The sequence below is a fragment of the Vicugna pacos genome, chromosome 27 (genome assembly GCF_048564905.1).
Source record: "Vicugna pacos chromosome 27, VicPac4, whole genome shotgun sequence".
Lineage (NCBI taxonomy): Eukaryota > Metazoa > Chordata > Mammalia > Artiodactyla > Camelidae > Vicugna > Vicugna pacos.
This window is the reverse complement of record NC_133013.1, coordinates 29,438,022-29,458,057: the sequence shown is the minus strand read 5'-3', so window position 1 is coordinate 29,458,057 and position 20,036 is coordinate 29,438,022. Positions and strand designations below refer to the sequence as shown.

Below are 20,036 nucleotides of genomic sequence, written 5' to 3'. Positions count from 1 at the left end.
GTATCTATGATACGTACCTAGTAAGTGGTGGTACTGGGATTTAAGCCCAGGCCTGTCTGCTGTTAGAGTTCGTATTCTTTCTAACCTTCAAAGGTGGCACGTGGGCCCAGCTTACAGCCTTCTCAAGCCCTCTCTTTCCACGTAAAGAGAACCGATCAGACCTTGAAGTGTCCACCACGTGTCCATTGGGAGCTGCAGCCCAGACATGCTGCAAGCGCTCGGGAAGGCTGAGTCCCCGGGGGGCCAGGTGGTCAGAGACCCCTTTGAGTCAGTCCATCAGCCTCTGGACACCAGCAGCCACACCATAGAGTCCTGACACGCCTGTGCAAGGAGAGACCCTTCTCTTGAGCTGCCAGGGACAAGACGCTTCCATCTGCCAGTGTAGACCCTAGTCCGTGCAGACTGGCTGCTGGAGTGGCTCAGGGCAGCTGTCCAAGGACGGCCACACGCCGGCCCTCTGGATCTCTGTTGGTTGCTAGAAACAGATTCTCTCTGTTGACCGTTACTAGTGGGAGGCAGGAGAGTGACCAGCAGGCAGACCTCCCAGGCTCCCGGGGCAGCCGCACAGCCAGGCGTCAGGAGCCTGGGTGCTGTTTCGCAGCTACCTGCGTGCAGGATCCCCCAGTTATCCTGTCTGCTCGAGCCTGACCTCTGTGATGGTGACGAGGGCTCTCTCTGCCTCCTGCCTCTGTGGCCACTTCATCAAGAAGGGACTTTGGGAGGGAGTGGGGGCCCACCCCCCGCCCCCACATTGCAAAACCCCAGTGGCGCTGTTCACAAGCTGCCATGGCCTTCGTGGCCTTGTGTGGTGGCCCTGACAACTTGGCTGTGCACAGAAGATACAGAGTTGATTTTCTCTGAAGCTGATCTGATCTCATTCAGGAGCCCCGCCTTGAAGGGTCATGGTGATAAAACACATCCAGCCCCATCCAGTGGAGTCAGTCTGATTCCGTAATTTAAACAGTCTTGCTATGTAAAGGCCCAGACTCTTTGGACTAATTTGGCCTTGCTTGAATGACCCTGAAGGCTCACCTTTTAAAGTTCTTCCCCCTCTTCTGGCTCTTTTTCAAAATGGCATCTGAGGATGCAGGCAGCTGGGGCTCACATGCCCTCTGGTGTCGCGGCAGGGGGCCTCGGCTCCACGCTGATCCTTGGACGTGTCGTGGCTGACGTCCACTGAGGCGTGGCTGGTCTGTCCCTTCCCAGGGCATTCTTCCGTCGTTTGCCACTGAGGTCTGCAGCACACAAGCTCATGTCCCTTCTTCCTTGGCCCTGATGGGGTCCATCCACGGGGCCTTCGTCTCTGTCCATCTTGCCCCTGGCCTGTCTTCCGCACAGCCTCTGCTGCAGTTGGCTTTCTTCTCACCATGGTAGCCTCGTGCCACAGTGGCTTTTAGGTCTTCCACGCCCTCCCTCTGGGACATGCAGGGCCTGACGGCTGGGTTTTCTCCACCAGTCGAGAGCTGAAGGAGGCTGGCGGGCACGCCTGGGCCCCTCTCTCTGGCCACCCCCTTAGCCATCCTAATTCTGTGAGGCCGCCTCGTGCATGGCCCAGGGCCATCCTGAGTGGTGTTCTCCCTTCTTCTGGAATCCCGGTCAAGGAGGTGGAGAGAAACCCTGCTGCGCTCCGCCCTCGGTACCACCCACAACCTCCCTGCGCACATCGCCGTGGAGACTGGCTCAGAGCGTGGAGATCAGGGCACGCTTCTGAACCAGCACTTCCCTTTCTCAGTCTTCCCATCTGCCAGGAGCTGGCTTCCCCCACATCGGGTCTGAGCAGGACTCCTGGTGCCCAGTCTGCCAGGAGACCCTCTTCGCTTGCTCTCAGGGGGAGACGGAGTCAGGAAACCTCTAAGTCTTAAGACTGCTGCGAGGCTGCACACCCACACTTGACGTCAGAGCCTGAGTCGTTCAGATTCCTGCTCTAGCAGGCCTAACCCCTCTGGGTGGACGAGCACTGCTAAGAGGAAGAGAGGGAACATCACAGTTGGTAAGTGCTTGCACTTCAGCTCCCCTGGCACCTAGTTAGAAGTGTGCACTCCCAGGCCCTGGCCCCCAGCTTCCTGAGTCAGGAGCTCTGGGAGTGAGGCCCAGCGACCTGTGTTTAACAAGGCCACGGGTGATTCTGACGCAAGCTCGGGTTCCGGGAGCACTGAGCTGGGGCAGCGTTTCTCAGCTCTGACATGCCTGCGCGTCGCCTGGGGTCTCGTCCACCTGCAGAGGCCGCTCCAGCCCGCGGGCGCCTGAGATGCTGCATTTCTAACCAGCTCCCAGATGCCAGTGCTGCTGGCCATGGACAGTGCGCTGGACCACAGGAATCACCTGGGAGCTGGGTTCAGATGCAGCTTCCCCGGGCCCCTCCCAGAGTGGGAGCCTGCAGGTGAAGTGGGGCCCAGGAACCTGCATTTCCACAAACATCCCAGGGGAAGCTGAGACCAGGAGCCTGGGGCTCACACTCTGAGGATCCCTTCTCCGGAGTTCAAGCTTGTGGACATCCATCCTAGCCTCATTTTCAAAGGTTTTCCTCCTCTACTCCCCTTCTCCACTGGCCCTGAACCACCCATCTGATCTCCTGCCAAACTGTGGGTTAAGGGGTACGAGTGGGAGGCCATCTCTGAGCCAGTGGGGCCCTCGGATCCTCAAAATAGGTCAGGAGTCTGGCACAGACTGGGCTCAGTGGCTGCAAATAGAAACCATCTGTTGGGCCTATGCTTTGAGTTCCACCGCCCCCTCCCTCCCTGGGCAGAGCAGCCCAGAACTCAGAACCCCGGCGGAGGGTGGGTGCTTCCCTGGGTGGGGCTGCCCACCCCAGACCGTCCCACCAGGTCTGCCTGCACAGGAGAGGTGGCAGCGCCGTGTCCGATCCCCCAGCCCCTCCCATCACCCACCTACCCCTGCGTCCACGGGAGCCTTGCTGTGTGGACCGGTCACTGGGTGACCTTGCTGTGTGACCTTGGACAAGTCACTTCGTCTTTCTGGGCCTCAGTCTGTGAAATGAGAGGCTGGATTTGAGTGGACTCAAGGGTCCTCTCCTGCTCTGGCAGGCTGTGGTTCCGTGAAAGCCTCTTTGTGTCAGGACCACGTGTAAGAAACGTTGGGCCCTCTGCCCGGGTCGGGCCTCACACGGGGGATCTGGTCCTGCAGAACCCCCTCCCCCCGAGGAGGTAGGCAGGTTTTGTGATCTGGGAGTGCTAGGGGGCTTTTGGAGGCTTTGAGGGGCAGTGGCGGGGTCCCTCTTGAGTCCTCCTGTCCTTCTATTCCTCCGCTCACTCACATATTTAGTAAACATCCAGCAATGCTGAGTTAAGCCCTGGGAAGATGGAGAGGCGTGAGGCATGGTCACTGCCCTCCCCGATGTCCCGCGTGGCTGGGGACAAACGTGTAAAGTAGGAGACCCTGGTGTCAGGTCTGAGTTCAGACCCCGGCTCCTCCACTTCAGTGGCCTTGGACAAGCCCAGCTGCACGTGTAAATGGGGATAACAGTTGTATCTGTTCCTCGGGGTTATTGTAAGGGTTACAGGAGGCAGTGAATGTAAGATGCTTGGCTCCCAGTAAGCACTTACATGTAAGCGATGGTTATGTGTGATAAGCATAGGACAGAGTGGGGACTCCAGATCTGGGGGCTGCGCGGCTCAGGGGCCACCTCACGGGGCTGGGAAGCTCCCTGCACAGCTTGGAGCAGAGGAGGCTGGCAGCCTTCTCCGCACGTGTCCAGTCCTGCTCCGCAAAACAGGAAAGGCTGCAGGCATTCAGGGCAGAAGCTGCTCCTGGAATAGACTCCACATTTGGCTGGACTTTTCTGGGAGGCGGGCAGCATGCAGTATTCATGGACGCTGGGTCTGAGCCCTTCCGTCTGCAGACTGTGGAGAAGGCACCTCCCCGCGTGCTCATTGCCACCTGACGGTGACCTGCTCCCTACGGTGTGAAGGAGGCCAGGGTGCGCTTGATGGGGAGGAGGAACCCCATTTCATGGCTCAGAAGCTTGCTCCAGAGGCCCTGTGGCCTGGCTTGGAACCTGAGGGTCCCACGTTTGCTAGGGATGGAGAGAAAGTCAGTGGGTGACTCCAAACCCTGGCCCTCCCTGGGCCCTGTGCGTCCCACCAGGAACTCCTGGGTGTGGGGGTTCCGTTGGGCTCTTTCCTTCTGGGATGTGGCTTTTGGGACCTGACTGGCATTCCACCAAGCACTGTCCCACAGAACTTTGTGTGCTGATGGAAATGATCTGTCACCTGTGCTGTTCAGTATGGTAGCCACGAGCCACGTGGGACTAGTGAGCTCGCAAAGTGTAGCCAGTCTAACTGGGGAACTGAATTTATAGTTGACTGCATTTTAGTTAATCTTGAGCGTAAATGGTCCCAGGTGGCTAGCCGCTGCCTCATGGGACGGTGCGGCTTTGGCCTGCTCTCGGGTGCGTTCGCGGAACAGACACTCCCAAATGCCAGTGTCCGTAGGCACACGTCTTCATCGCACGCTGCTCGGACACATGGGCAGCCAGGTTAGGGAGTCAGTGGGCCAGCACGAGGAGGCCGTGTCGCGGATGAAGGAGACCAGGCCTCAGAGAGCCTCGTCCGGGCTCGGCCGGGCTGGGGTGGGGCAGGATTAAATGTGGGTCTCCCGGCTGCAGGCCCTGCCTCCTGACCTCTGCTGAGCTGCTGTGCGGTGAGCTCTGGCCTGAAGGGGGACCAGGACAGGGGGTCAGCCTCCGTCGTCCTGCACCCCCGCCAAGGTCGTGCCTTAGGGGCTGAGGATTCAGAGGCAGACCCTGGAGGCCCAGACCCTGCGGGTTCAGCAATCAGAGAGCTTTTAAAGGAGACCCCGCGTGGCCCAGCTTCATGCTGGGAACTTCCTGGATGGCTACAGCGTCTTCTCAGAAGCCCCGCCAGCGAGTGGGACCCAGGAGGACCGAGAAATGGCAGAGCTAGAGCGCACATCAGGCGCGGAAGCCTCCTGTGGGGGAAGGAAGAGGGAGCTCGGGGCCAAGCCAGTTGGGCCTCAGGTTTCTGGCACCGTCCCTCACACCAGAGGTTCTCAAAGTGGGTTCCCAGGGCAGACCCGGGACCACTGCTTGAAGGTACTCCCAGTTCCTTCTAGATTTGAGCACAAGCAGCTCCCACCCTGCCCGTTCTGCATTCTGGAGTTCTGAGTGGTGTTTACTTAGAGAAAGTGCTCTCCGCTCAAAAGATCTAGCCTTTCATTTTACAGAGGAGGAGGCTGAAGTGATTACTGCCTGACCTGATGACCCCTGGACTCATCCACTTCTCTCCCTCCGGTTTGGGAACGTGCGCTGTGTCCCCGCGGTGTGTCCAGCCCTGGGCTCGGGAAGACAGCTGAGCAGAGATGGAGGGGACCAGCTGGCCAGCTGTCGCTCACGGACCCAGAATGTTGTGGGTGGATGCGGCAGACGTTTTGGTAATAGTGTTAGTTAGGGTGGCGCGGCGTCTGCACAGCCCCTGTCCCGGTGTTCCCCTGCCCCCGGTTCTCACGCCGCCTCCACGTAGGGATTCCAGGACGTGGGGGTGGCGGACACCCAGACTTCCCTGACAAGGGTGCTGAGCTTGGAGAAGGAGGGTGCCCTACCCTGGGTCTCACAGGCAGTGCCTTGAACGAGACCGAGGGTGTCAGCCCTGCCCTGACAGCACATGGACAGGGCGTGGCTCTCCATAGACCCCGATGGGCTACCCAATGGGGACACGTGCCAGCAGCCGCCAGGGCAGAGGTCTCCTGGGCTCCCCAGCTGACCGCTCTCCCCAGGGACGCACCCACGAGCTCCCCCTCACCTGAGTTAGAACAAGAACTGCCCTCGTTCATTTTTGTGTTCCAGTTAAAGGGCTGGTCGTCATCTGGACGGTGCACTCGCTGGCCGCAGGAAATCATTTTGGGGATTGGAGGACAAGACACAGTTTGTCTCCATGTGGAGTGTACGTAGTGATTATCTCAGAGGAGAAAAGAGCCTGCCTCCTTCTCTTAAGAGGCTGTGAGGGCCATTCAGCTGCAGAATGAATGCTTCTTCCTTCCGCCCGTTCCCCCCCACCCCCCCTCTAGAGGGAGACAGGATGGCCCTGCGCCCAGGGAGAGGCCGCCAGGGAGCAGGCCGGCAGCCACGCACATCTGGAGGCCAGAGCCTTTCCCTCCATGCCTCCTGACCCTCGGACCGGCCCAGCCCCTCCTCCTTCTGCCAGAGCCTGGTCTCCCAAGTAAACAATCGAGGTCAGAGCCTCTTCCGCACACGGAAGGGGAGAGGGCAGAACTGGCATGTGACCCCCCCCCGTGCCAGACACCTTGCCGGGCACTGTGCATTTGGTCACTTCATTGCCTCCAGTGAACTGGGTGATGTTATTTGCACTTTACAGATAAAGAAACTAATGTTCAGGGAGGCTGAGTGAGTAGTCTGGAGTCACACAGCTAGCAGACAACAGCCAGGATAGAAACCTTTGGACCCTTTCTGCCGGCCGTAGCCACAGTACAGCTTCCTCACGCTTTGGGCCGCGCCTGTGTTGTATGGAGCAGGTTCGGGGGCAGGAGCTGCGGAGGAGAGGCTGGGGGAGGGGGGCTGTGTGCTACGTTGGGAGGAACATGTACGAAGAATAGGAAGTTCCTGGCTGAGGTCTTAGCTTTGCCACTTTCCTGGTTGTGACTTGGAGCTGGTCTCGGCCTCTCTGAGCCCCAGATGAGTCACATGTATGCCGTCCATGTTTGATGGGGCTAAAGTGTCCGCCCAGCTCTGCCCACTGGACAGCTGGGGATGCGCGTGAATGAGGCGATGCTGGGGGGGTGTCGGGGAGGGCCGAGGCTCGGGGTGGGGGCCGGGAGGCGGTTCTGAAGGAATTGCTGCCACCGTGCTGTCAGGGAGAGCTGTCCCGAGGCCAGAGGCCTTGGCGTCCCTGTGGCATGGAGCCCAGAGGAGAGGGGCTGCGTGACCGGAAGGAGAGACATACAAGGAAGGGCTTGGACCCAGAGGCCCTAGTGGGGTGAGGGCAGGGACCAGCCCTGCTTCCTGTGGACAGGAGTAGGTACCAGCTTAAAACTCAAGCCCTCAGAACACTGAAGTCACAGCCCTGGGGTGAGACGCCTGAAGGAGACCCCACTCATCACATCCAGAGAACCAGGCAACTGTGCCTGACCTGGCCCTCGCCCTCCTCCCACACTGAGAGGTTGTTCAGCTGGAGCCCCTGGGAGGCTTCTGCTGGACAGCAGAGCAGGGCCAGGCCCCGGCGGGGTGCGGCCGAGCAGGGGCTGGAAGGGGCGGGGTGCTCGGGTAACCTGTAACCAGGAGCAGGATCATGCACGTGTTAAATAGCGTCTGCGTACACATGCCTTGTGTGACCAGCGTCCGTCAGCTATGTGGACGCCCTTGGGGGAGGTGGCAGTTGTCATTACGTGTCACAGCAACCCAGCTGGGGGGATGCTGTGACCCGTTTTCCAGAGAAGGCGTGTCGCTGGCCAGGGTGTCCCGTTCAGTGCTCTCTGACCCAGGGCTCCTCTCTGTTGCAACACAGTGTCTTTAGTAAAGCAGAGGAACTCTGCTGTCTCAGGGCCGGAAGGCCACCTGGTCCCAGCTGTTGCCCCACACTGCCCGTGACCAGAGGTCGTCCACCTGAACGTGAACCCTTCCAGGGACGGGAAGCTCACTGCCTGTCCGGGCACCTTCCTTGTCCATCTCAGGCAGCTCCAACCATTAAGAAAGTCCTCCTTTTCAGGGAGCTCAGCTGGGTCTCAGTCTTGTGCTGATCGTTCCTGGAAGGTTCAGAGAGTGGATGTGTGTCCTGCCCTCGCTGGAACTAGCTGGGGGGATCCACCAGGATCTGGACTGGGCTGGGGGCAAGGGCCAGATTTTCAGGTGACCTCTTGGTCCCCCCACCAACTTCCCTCTGAGGTCTGGGCAGGTCCTCCAGCCTCACTGTGGCTCCTCCCGCTGCAGAACAGGGAGCAGTGTTTTCACACTCATGCCTCTGACCTCAGAATGAAGTCAGCCCCTTGGCAACCACGGGTGAAAAGGTCAGACCTCTGGGGCCTGTGGACGCCCTGCCTTGTCCACGTGTGTGCTGTGCCCAGTCTGGTCTCCCGGGTCTCCACCACCACCCTCCCCTGGTCAGCCAGCCCTCTCACTGCCACCAGCCGGGCCAGGCGCATGCTCACACATTCCCTCTGCCCTGTCCTCCTCATCCTCACCCCTGCCCAGGCCAGTGATAAATCACAGGAGCATCTCTATTGTCAGCTGAATCAAGCCATTACGTCTGGCTCCTATAGTTTATAGGGAATCCAGGAATGGCTTTGACCGAAGCAACACAAGGCAGATCACTAGAACATTTTCTAAGACTCAGAAGCTGCCCCTCCCCAGAAGACTTTGACCCAGGTGATCTGTGGGCCACACACTGAGGGACCTTGCTCCGAAGGGTAGTCGGCTCAGGAAAGAGCCTCAGATGTCCAGTCAGGGGACTTGTGTTCATGGTGCTCTGCATTAGCTGTGTGGCCTTGGACAAGTCATTTAACCTCTCTGGGCCTGGTGATGGTGATGGCTGCAGGACTAGGAGATTTCTGAGGGTGCCCTGTGGGTCGGAAGCCCTAGAGAGAATCAGAGGAGGGTGGTCGTTTGCCTTGTTGCGCACAGATGGGGCACCCACCTCCCCACCTGTGTCACCAGCAGTGCTCTCTCTCCAGGAACAGCCAGCTGTCTCTGTCTGCACCTCCCATACTGGCTTAAGCCCAGTTCCTGACATGCAGGGGCAGCCGACACATGTCTTTGGGTGGATGGTCTACTCTGCCACGTGGCATGTCCCTTAAGAATGAAGGGACCCTCCATCCTTTCTGGAAGGTGGTGTGGGGGTGTATTCTGAAAGCAGGAAATGTGTGAATGCCCTCATGCAAGTCTTTGCTCTCATGTAACTTTACTGAAAAAGGAAATTGTCCATCTCAGGGCCAGGCACCCAGTTCTTGGAGGCTCCTCCCCGTCTCCCTGCATCCTGAGGACGGGCCCCAGGTGTTGCTTCCACATCCCTGAAGAGCAGCTGCCCTCCCACACGTGCCCAGCTCAGCCCTTCAGGAAGCAGTGACTGACCTGACCCTTGTCCCTCCCGGCCCCCACAGATGTCCTGGCGCCCACAGTACCGCAGCTCCAAGTTCCGGAACGTCTACGGGAAGGTGGCCAACCGGGAGCACTGCTTCGACGGGATCCCCATCACCAAGAATGTGCATGATAACCATTTCTGCGCCGTCAACGCCCGCTTCCTGGCCATCGTCACCGAGAGCGCCGGTGGTGGCTCCTTCTTGGTCATCCCGCTGGAGCAGGTAGGCCCCAGCATCTCCCCAGCCCCGGCCGCAGCCCCAGGGCAGAGAGAAGCCCTGCTGGGTCACTCTTTGGCCTGGTGCCCCTGTGTCTCTGCCCTCACCTTTTACTTCCTCATGGTGTGCCCAGTGGCTGTGCCGTCCCCAAGGCTTTCCTGGGAGTCACAAGTGTAGGCAGGGGATCCAGGAGACCTGAGATCTGTTCCCAGAGCTCCCTAACTTGGACAGGTCCCTTGCTTTGGGGTACACCGAGTTCCCATTAACCCCGAGGGACCGGATCACCTGGTCTCCGAGGCCAGGTCTAGCTCTCAAACTCTGCGTCCTGGACGTCCTTTCGGTTTGGAGCTGGAGGGATAGAGACCCAGCGTAGTCATGCCAGGCATCTGCAGCAACGGCTCACTCATTGAAAACAGTTCAAGCTCTCCACTGAGGGACTAGAAATAATTTACCTTCTGCCTCATCCCCCACCTCCAATCAGAAAGCTTCCCCCACTCCTGTGGCTGCCTCCGTGAACGTAGCAAATTAAATCTGCAAAGCCTAGATCATGAAATTTTGAAGCCCTGCCATTCAGGCGTCCCCGGAGGCCCATGGGAGATCATGCGCCTCAGGGAAAGTGCTCGCTGTCAGTCCCGCTTGTTTATGGCTGAGCTCTCCCTCCCGGCCTGACTCATCTCCACGCCCACCCGCCGCCAAACGCTCGGGGAGGAGGAGGTACATGCTGGAGGAGGCCTCAGTGCTCAAAACCCTCTGTCAGCTGGTGGTGGAGGGTGGATTTTTCCAGTCTCAGATACCCGCAGTGGGGGAGCACGGATTTGGGAAAGCCTTTGGCCAGATCCTGCCTTCCACGAAAGGGGGCAGGTGCAGTGACAGCGACTCAGCCTGATGCACAGAGAGGTCCAAGGACCCGGCGGCAGGAGGTCCAGGTGCTAGTTGGGCTCTGCCACTCGTCGAGAGTGTGGCCTCGGGCATGTCTCTTAATCTCTCTGCACCTTATTTTCCTGTGATGGTAAAATGGGCATCTTACACTGCGATGTTGGCATCGAGGGAGATGATGGACAGAAAGCTTGCTGAGAACCACACAGCGTGTTAAGTTGTGCAGGTGCTTTCTTGGAGCTCTGCTTGTTGACTTTGCAGACACTCACAGCTGCTCTGCTGCATTCAGAGGATTCCGGTGTGTGGCTTGCCTCCCCTCCTGAACCAGAGGGGCTCAGGTGTCTGTCCACTCAGGGAACAGCTCAGCTCCACCCGTAGCGGCCTGCAGATACCCAACAATGTGTGAGCTGGTTCTTACTGGCTCACGCCCATTGCTGGCGGCCTGCCATACTCTTCTACATGGCTTGCAAAGGTCAACAGTCAGTGCCTCACACCATAACAAAAATTAATTCCAGATGGATTAAGATCAACACATTAAAAAAGAAAAAGAAAGGCTGCAAGTGTTTTAGAGGAAAGTGGAGAGTACTTTTAAAATCATACAACAAGGAAAGTCTTCCTGAGCCAGACAAGAATCCTTAAAACCACAAAGGAAATGATTAATAGATGAGAACAATTTTTAAAGGTGGTTTTTTACTACAGTGAGACATGCAAGCAAATTAAAAGGCAAGCCACATAATTGAGTACAATATAACACATAACAGACAAAAGATGTGTATCCAGAATGTATAAAGAGTTAAGAAAAATCAATAAGAAAAAGGACCCACTAGAAAATGGGCAAAGGAGATGAAGCAATTCACAGAAGACAACATAGACCTTTTAGCCTACTGAGCAGGAAAAATTCAGAGTCACAGTCTTTGGTGTTGCCAAAAGTGTGAGAGAGCAGGCAACCGAATACACTCTCAGTGTACTTGACGTATTTACATCTTGGTGAGATGTAAATGGAAGAACTTGGCAGCATCCAGAAACATTTAAAGGTGTGTATCCACTGGCCCAGCAAGTCCGCTTCCTGGAACTCATTCTACAGAAATATTCTCAAGTACATTTTTTTAAAGTTTGCAGCAATTTTTGTACCCAATTTTTTTACAAACGTCAATTTTTATTATTTCCAACAGAAATAAAATTTCTCTCAAATTGCTTAGAAGTTTCCAAACTCCTCTCAATTTCTGAAATGGTATCAGAGAATTTTATACCACCCGTAGCACGTCTCTAGAATAGGATTCGATTTTGTAAGCCCTTCAGGGACAGCAGGAGGACTCTCTACAGAGCATGAGTCTCTCTCTATATGGGATCTTATGTATCTGTACACACACGTATATATTAAATGGACACCTAGTTTTTCAACTTTACTCACATTCTGTGATACATTTTGTTTAATTTCTTAATAATGGCCTGACGGTGACGGCTCATTCTTCCAGTGGGTTTCTGTTGTTTTTTTCTCATTTCGAGAAGTTTGCACTTTACATAGTGGGCGATGATTTGCACAGCACTTTTGCAGCAGTAAAAACTGGAAGCAACCTGCAGGTCCATCGGTAAGAAAGTGGGTGGACAAATTCGGGGCCATCCACCCGGAGGAGTGCTGTGGAATCACCAAAGGTGATGTCGAGTAATTGTTCTCAAATGTTCAGCCTCAGAATCACTTTACACTAGTAAACATTACTGAGGACCCCAAAGAGCTTTTGCTTAGATGGCTTTATCTATTAACATTTAGCATATTCAAAACAGAAATGAAAGAACTTAAAAAATATGTACTTGTTAACTCACTTAATAGTAAATCCATTTCATGTCCTCCCAAAAAAACGTTTTTATGAAAAAAACTATATTTTCAAAAAAAATTAATGAGAAGAATGACATGGTTGTACACTTTTGTAAATCTCTTTAAATTGTAGAAAAAATGTGTTACAGCTCAGTTGTGACAGCAACCTGGATCCAGGCGGGAGACCAAGCAGCATGCGGAGAGTTGGAGAGCTCAGGTTTAGTACACCAGCGGGCCCAGACAAGTTAACACTCCCAGCGCTGGCCCCCGTCTGTAGGTTTACACAGGCTTTTATCGGCTGCCAGTTTACACTTTGCAACATCATATGCAAATAAGGTATAACAGAAGTTAACAAACTAGGAACAAGCTTTGTAGAAATGGACCAATCAGGAGGGAGAGAAGTAACCAATCAGGAGGGAGCCCACTTTCCTACAAGTAAGCCGTTTCAGAGGTGAAAGGTGAGAGAAAGCCGGGGCCAGGGAGCCGGCTGGTGCTGGCAGGAGCGTGGTGGCCCGGCCTGGCGTCCTGCCGGTCTTTTTCATGCGGCTTCGCGCCGCGGAAGGAGCCCGGCGTGACGGGGGCGGACCAGACTTGCACGTCTGCGTCTGCGCTCAGCCTGCTGCGACAGGCACGCCACGCGGCTTCGGGGAGGCCCACTGTGTGCTCCCGAGAGAATGAGAGTGAAAAGGCACGTGATGTGGAAACAGGTTAACCCGGCAGACGCGCTGAGAAAGTGTCGGGCATCGCCGGCGGTCCCCGGATCGTACGTTGAGGTCTGCCGACGCGGAGGACTATTTAACGAGAGAAAACTTAGGCCGCAGCTGAGTCTGGGGGAGACGGGGACGCACACCTGATGCTGGAAGTGGTTCTGTCTGAGTCTGGGGATCACGAGCACGCGCTCTCTTTCTTCTTTTTCCTTAGCTTCATTTTCTAGCATTTGTTAGGTGAACAGAATGTTCTGTACTTCAGTCGGGGAGAAACAATAAAAACAACTGGTTGACGTGAGGAGGGAGCCCCCGAGGTGTCAGTCAGGGAGGCCCTCCTTTTGAGTGTGTGACGACATCTGTCTCCCAGGGTGAGCTGGCTGGGGAGAGTGCCAGCAAGGTGGGCGTCCCCGGAGTGAGGGCGCGGGGCGGGGGCGAGGCGCCCGGTCATTTCCTGCCCGGCCGGACCCGGTGTCTGAGACGCTGTGCTCGGGGCCAGCGCGGACTCGCGGCGTCCCTGCCGCCTGGGCCGCGGCCGCGCGGCTCCTGCCCGCTGTGGTCAGGGCCCCGCCGTCCGCTGCGGGGTGCGTGCGGCTGGTCTGGGGGAAGGGGGCAGCGCTAACAAACGGTAGTGCCCGTCATGCCGAACTCAGAACCGCCGCCGCCTCTGTCAGCAGAGGAGACGGGCTGTTCCCCGTGGGTCAGTTTTCTAGGAGGAAGGTGATGCTACTTTAGCTCTAGGCTTCTCCCCCTCAGTTTAGATAGAAATCTCTTCAGAAACAGTGTCTTGTAATATTCAACAAAGACGCAGGAGAGATGTGGCCATTTCTTGGCAAGTCCCTGCCATTGTCTGGAGCGTGAATCTCGTGGTGGCACTTCTGTCCCTCCCTGCCTGGCCCCGGACTCGCTTCCTAAGCAACCAGGAGGCCCCAGAACTCGGTCTGCTTCTGTAGCTCTTTGAATTTTCTGCCCTGTGTCAGGGGTCCTTCCCTTCCTCTCCTGCTTCTCGGAGAGGTTTGGACCAGGTGAGAGTAGCACTCGCCCGGGACCGCCAGACCCTGTCCTGAGGCCGACTCTTCCAGAGGCTTCTCCTCTGATGTCCAGTTTCCCTCAAAGCCAGCTTGCCTGGGACTTCAGTGCCTGTGATTAAAACGTCTCCCCCTGTAGGAAGCATGCTCACAACAGCTGCGAGCAGCGATGGTGCCTTTGTGCAGCGCTCCAGCCCAGCAAACTCTTACCCAGTCCTCCCCAGGGCTAGGTGAAGCCCTCCCCATTTTACAGCTGGGGAAGCTGAGGCTGCAGAGATGGGCATTCGGCTGGTCAGCGCAGGAGCTGCACCTGCAACCAGCTCACTTACTTCTGAACCCGTGACTCTTCCCACTGCCCGGGACGCGGGTGGACAGGAACGTTCTGGCCGGCTGGCAGATCCCGAAGGCCTGGATCTGTCTTTCCCAGGGCTCTTGTTCAGGCTGCTGTTGTGAAGGCTGGAGCTGTTTTTCCCTCGTTAGCATTCAGCCTCCAGCTCTCCCTTCTCTGGAGTGGAATGTTAAGCTGCAGATGGGGGAGCAATCAGCACCCTGATTGCCTGGCACAGCTGGAGGGGAAGTATGCATATTCCAGAGGCCAGGCGCAGCGCCCAGAGGCCAGATGCCCACTCGGGCCTCGCCCCTTCCCTGCTGCCCTTCACCAGGGCCGCCTGCAGGGCCTCCTCTGCCCACATTCCAGGCCACGAGAAGGCCATGTTCCTGCCTGAGCTTTAGCCGGCTACCTGGTACCCCACTGGCACCTGGTAGAAAGGAAGGAAGCCAGGCCCGGACACCAGGCGTCTGGGGTTCTCCCCGAAGCCCCGCAGCCCTCAGCCCCGGTGTCCGCTAGGATCCCCTGCAGGGCTTCTGAGGCTCCAGCATCCTTCCTGCATCTCACCTCAAGTCCCACCTTGGAAGTCCAGTTCTTCTCCCCACTTTACAGATGAAGAAACAGAGGCTTGGGGAATTCAGGGGACTCCTTCAAGACTGTACAGAGCACAAGTGGCAGAATTTAAACTCAGGGCTCCCACAGCCACGTGCAGCCCACCTTGTGGAGGGTTAGGGAGAGGCATGTCTTAGATGTGCTGTGTTGCCATTACTGTCATCTGAAGGCCTCAAGGGTCTCCCTGAGCAGCATCCGGCCTGCACTTCGTGAGTCCTGTGGCGCGCTGCTACCGCATGTGCCCATCTCTTCTGGAGGCCAGGAGAGCAGGCCTCTCCTAGGCTGTGCGGGAGCTTCCTCTCTGAAGGGTGGAGGCAGCAGTTTCCGTCGGCAAGGACAGGTGAGGGGAGATGTCCCGGAGCAGGGGACTCCCAGAGAACATCACTGCTCCAGTCACGGGCAGGCCCTGGGCACCCGAGTAACATCAGGCCTGGTCTCTGAGACGCCCGGGGGCATCCCATTGGTGGGCCGGGCAGGTGGGAGTTCCCTGAGAGGGTCCTGCCCACGTCTTGCTCAAGGGACCAACTCCGTGCGCGTGGAGGGAGCTACTGAACCTGTCTGTCTTAAATGCTTCCTGGCGGCAGTTGAAAATGACGGGCATTATTGCGTCCTCCAGAAACCGGAGCCCCTGGTTAGTTTATGTTCAGATTTATCTCCATATAATGGAAATAACCCAGTTCTGGATTTGGGACGCTGAGCTTAGTCTCCAGATGGGGGTCCCTCCTGCCCCCCTTCACATCTGCTTAGTCCCCACAAGCTGGTGGTGGGACGTTTCCCACTTGGTCTCGGGACTGGGGTACTGCCTTGCCCCCCAGGCCCAATCGATGTGGCCTCCCCGTCTTCTCCTGTTGTTTCAGGATGGCGGTCTAACTAAAGCTGGTCTCCTCAGCTCTGCAGGGTGGGTGGTGGAGGCGGGCTGGGGCAGAAATGGTGGCAGAAATCCCCAAGGCATTTCAGTGAGGAGAGCAGAGTCCTGGGATGGGAGAGCAGCCCAGGACGGAGGCTAAGAGATCAGGTTCTCGAAGCAAACAGTCCTTGCTTGACTCTCTGCCTTGCCACTTTGTCGCTGTGTGACCTCTGGTGAGTCACTTAACCTTCCTGTGCCCTGGCTTTCCGTTCTGCAAAATGATGGAGTTAGACCACATGATCTCGAGAGTCCAGTTTAGCTCTCACATTCTGTTCCCTTCTAATACCGTTTTATGCAAATACATCGTCATTAGTGTGCTGGTAGGCGCCGAGCAGAATATATGATTGGCTCCGTCTCATCCCTGAAGGCCGACTCAGATGGCGCCAGCTCCATCAAGCTTTCCCCATCCCAGTACCCATCAGAGACATTTTGTGTCTGTTGCTGTTAGAGGACTGTCTACATGCTTCTTTTCTAGGTGGTTGGCCCAGCCATCCATCCGTCCATCCTCCCACCCACCCACCCAGCGACTCACTCACCCACCCATTCTATAAATGTTTATTGAGCACCTGCTGCCTCAGTCACCAGGGATGCGGTGGTAAAAAAGACCAAGGCTCCGTGTGCATGGAGTTTGCAGTCCAGTTAGCTGCCTCGACTAGACTGAGAGCCCCCGCGGGTGGAGACGTGTCTAATTTGTCCAGGCCCGCACGACAGGTGCTCAGCAAGGGGCGTCGGGCGGACCGGAGGCCGGGTCCCAGAGACACCATGCCCCGTCTTCCTGGCTCGGATTTTCTCTTTGCTGGTCCTTGGAGCCCCTCCCCTACAGGCCCCAGGGACCACGTGGTGCCCTGCAGGGGCTTCCCTGATTGAAGGAGGGCAGCATCCTCCCCTTAAAGCCATTGGAGCAGTGCGGCCCAGCCCAGCTGCTCTAACTCTGGACTGGAACCCACTCGCCGGCAGACCAGTTGGCTCCATGAGCCACAGTACATTTGAGGTCTGGGGGAAAGTGCTCGCTCAGTGCTGGAGGCCGTAATGACATCAGACATTCTGCTCACCCGGAGCCTCTGCTTCCGTCGCAGATTCCCATCACTCCGCAGTCAGCACTGAGCTCCTCAGCCTTTCTGTGCTCCACAGAGCAGCCCCAGACCTTCATCCCTCTCCCCTTCTCTGGGGGAATTCAGAGAGCCTTTTCCGAATCCATTTTTCAGATCTTTCTTCAATCGGTCTTTGTTCTGCAGGCTGCCTTCTGCTTGGTGCAATTTGCATCTCAAAGCCCGTGACAGCCTGCCTGTGCAGTAGGTGACACTGGGAACAGGGGAGAGGAGAGCGTCACAGCCTCGTCCGTGTGTCTGGGCCTGAGATTGGCAGGCTTGCCTGGTGCTTCCCCTTTTTTTGGAAGGGCGATGGCTTATTTGGGGGGAAGTGAAGGCAGGTCTTCAGCAGGGGTGGAAGTGCCTCTCCCGTATTCCATTTCTCAGTTATGGGACGGGGAGCCCTCTGCATTGGAGGCACACGGGCCGGGGGAGCAGCCTGGCTGGTGGGGATAGCGGGGGGTCAAAGGGTCCATCCCTCTGCCTCTGGGCCAGGGCCTCCGCCAGCCTCCGTCTTCCACTCTGCAGCAGAGCCGGTGAAGCAGCAGCAGCAGGGCCTGTCGGCTAGGACTCTGCGAACTCAGACCGTGGCCCTAACTCGGCCCACAGGCACCAGCTGAGACTCCAGACCAGTCTACCCGTTGGCTTGGTCTGCTCCCCGCTTTCCTTCCAAGGACTGGAGACTCCCACACCTTCAGAAATCATCGCTCCGTCCCTTGGCTGGGAAACCCTGGGCACGCAGCCTCTCTGTGCCTCAGCGTCTCTACTTGTGAAGTAGTAATGGTGCTTGTTTCGCAGGTGCCGTGATGACTAAGGAAGGTGCTGTTTTGAGCACTGAGCGCATAACCTGGCACGTGGTGTGTGCTCAAGGGCTTCACTGTCCCCTCCCCTTCCTCAGTCCGCAGGCCCAGAAATAGCCCGTGGGCTCCTGAGCCCACAGCCAGCAAGGGAGAGGCTTGTCTCTGGCCTTCCTTCTCCTTCCTCGGTTGTGTGGTGCAGTTCTGAGCGTTCCTAGCCGTGACCCCACGCTGCCTAGAGGGGAAGGCCCCCCACAGCCCTCCGGTGGGCACACTGATACAACCAGACCAGGCTGCCTGCCTGGAGGAAGGGAATTGGGGGAGGGACCTCCCCCTCCCTGGGGCCCGGTCTTGCACATCTGAGGTCAGCCTGCCTGCCTCTCGGCTGGGGTCCCTCTCCGCCAGGGCTGACTGAGATGGGGCGTGCCGAGGTTTGTTTACCATGGTGCCCGATGTCCAGCCAGTGCCCCGTAAGCCCTGCTGGACTGCCGCTCACTGCAACTGCTGTTGTGAGCTGCAGGCTGGTGGGGAAGCGGGCACTGGGAACTGGGGATGGGGCTCTCTGGAACCCAGCAGGCTCAGGTCCGAGGCACAGGCCGGCTGGTGGGCGTGAGTGTGAGATTCTGTGCACAGGGCTTGAGGCCACACTATCCCCACATCCTGAGGCTCCAGCCCAGGCCCACCTCCCCAGTGTCCCAATTCCAGGCTTACGCGGACACAATGCCAGAGTCAGAGGGGACTCCGGCCGTCCCCCATCCCAAGCGCCTCGCTGTACCCAGAAGAAATCCTGGCCCCGGCTCTACACAGCAGGCTGACTCTCCCCGGCCCCTCCCCAGGAGTCCTTGCGCTCAGCCTCCTCGGAGTCCGAAGTCAGACCTACTACGGTGTCGGTGATGCCGACGCCTTCCTTCCTCGGGGTGAAGGTTACAATGCGTCTAAATACGGAACTCCTGAGGCCCAAAGGCGGGTGTTGCTGACAGTGGGCTGCCCTGACTGCAGGGGACCTGTGCCCACAGGCGGCCACCCCACGCCCTGTCAGTCAGACCAGAGGCGGGCTTCAGAAGCTCCTCCTCCTCCTGCGCCCGAGGACCCCACACTTCAGGGAGCAGAAGTCCCACACGCGAGGGCTGTGGGGGTGGGGCTGAGGCGGACTGGCTTTGAAGCAGAGCAGCTCCCTGGGGGCCACTGGGACCCTCAGCCTTGCCAAGGGCCCTGCTGCTTGGCCCATCTTGTAGCAGCTTCCAGAACAATGAGTGTGTGTGAGCCTTGCCTGGGAAACTCCAGGCCTGATTCCGTCCTCAGGCAGTTTCCTTTCTGGAAAGGCCCCCCCTCCTCCGGTCCCTGCCCCTGCCCCATCCCTAGCCCAAGGCTCTTAAAGGGCCAGGTCACCTTGACTCGGGGGTGGGATGGGGCGAGCAGGTCATAGCACTCAGCCTCTTAAGACAGGAGACCACTCAGGCATCAGCATAGCATGATGCTAGGCTGTCCTGCCCACTTTCCGTCTACTCAGCCAAGACCTTGATTTTAGTTACTAAGCAACCGCTGCCTAAGTTTGCAAGTGGGTCATCCCTCAGTTGAACGCAGGCGGAGGAAGGGAGGGGTGGCAGTGCTTAGGGCTCTGCATTTACAGATGGGGACACTGAGGCCCAGAGAGAGCAAGGGTGGACAGCTCAGTAGTGCCCCGTGTGTCCCCACGTGTCCAGTAATCAGCCGGGCAGCAGACCCTCAGGAGTCCAGACCCCCACCAAGAGAAGCCCCCAGGCGGCAACCGCAGCACCTCAGGGGCTTCTCCGTGAGAGGCTTCCACCTACCCAGACAGGGAGGCCAGGTGCCCTGTGATGAGCGTGAAGGCTCTGGCGCTGGTCGGCCGGATTTGCATCCCAGCCCCACCTTTTACCGGCCGTGTGCTTTGGGCGAGTCCCTCAGCGTTCTGTTCCTCAGTTTCCCCACCTGCAGAATGAAAGAAATGCTCATCTCAACCCCAGCGCGGGGCTGAGGGTTCCTCGAGGACTTACGTAAAGCCTGGGAGGGTGCCTGGCACAGAGCGAGCCTCTCTCTGTGTGGGGGGCACCCCCCTACCCCTGGGCCTACTCCTTATCTCAGGGGCCTCAGCCTTATCAGCCTCAGCACAAAAGACTTTCAGACCCTAACTTTCAACACTGGGACGTTTTGTTCAAATAAAGCAGATTCTTACCTTCGGGGGCGGCAGGCACCAGCCTCCTCGGCTGTTTGGAAAAGCCTTTGGGCCCGCCCACAGAACGAAGTGTTTAAGTACCTAAAATAAAACATACAGGATCACAAAGGAAACCAATTACATTGAAATTGAGTTATCAAATGTAACCAGCGCGGTGGGGTAGTCCCCGCGCTTTCTCGTCAGCGCGTCAGTAACGGGGCCAAGGGTCGGCCTAGTCAGTGCTTCAGAGCGGCGAGGGGCACAGGCCGCGTTTGGTAGTCGTGACAGGGAAGTGTGATCTGAAATACCTGTGACGTCTGTGGATGAAGAAGTCACATGTTCAGCTAATGCTGTGGGTTTGCTGCCACACGTGTAAACAAAGGACACGCCAGATTTCCATTTTAGAAGCTGGTGGAAACTGACGTGGCTTT

At 57.5% G+C, this 20,036-nt stretch overlaps 1 protein-coding gene across 4 annotated transcripts in view; it reads left to right on the top strand.

Annotated features, from left to right (window-relative positions):
* The window catches only part of CORO2B (coronin 2B), a 98,401-nt gene that overhangs the window by 36,578 nt on the left and 41,787 nt on the right, over positions 1–20,036 (top strand). For 3 of the 4 annotated variants that reach the window (XM_072951165.1, XM_072951166.1, XM_072951167.1), the window contains exon 2: positions 9,085–9,285. In XM_072951165.1, the coding sequence (XP_072807266.1) occupies positions 9,085–9,285 (201 nt within the window). Of the gene's footprint in view, positions 1–1,712; positions 1,991–9,084; positions 9,286–20,036 lie in introns of those variants that run through there. The other variant, XM_015245063.3, reaches the window with a different exon arrangement.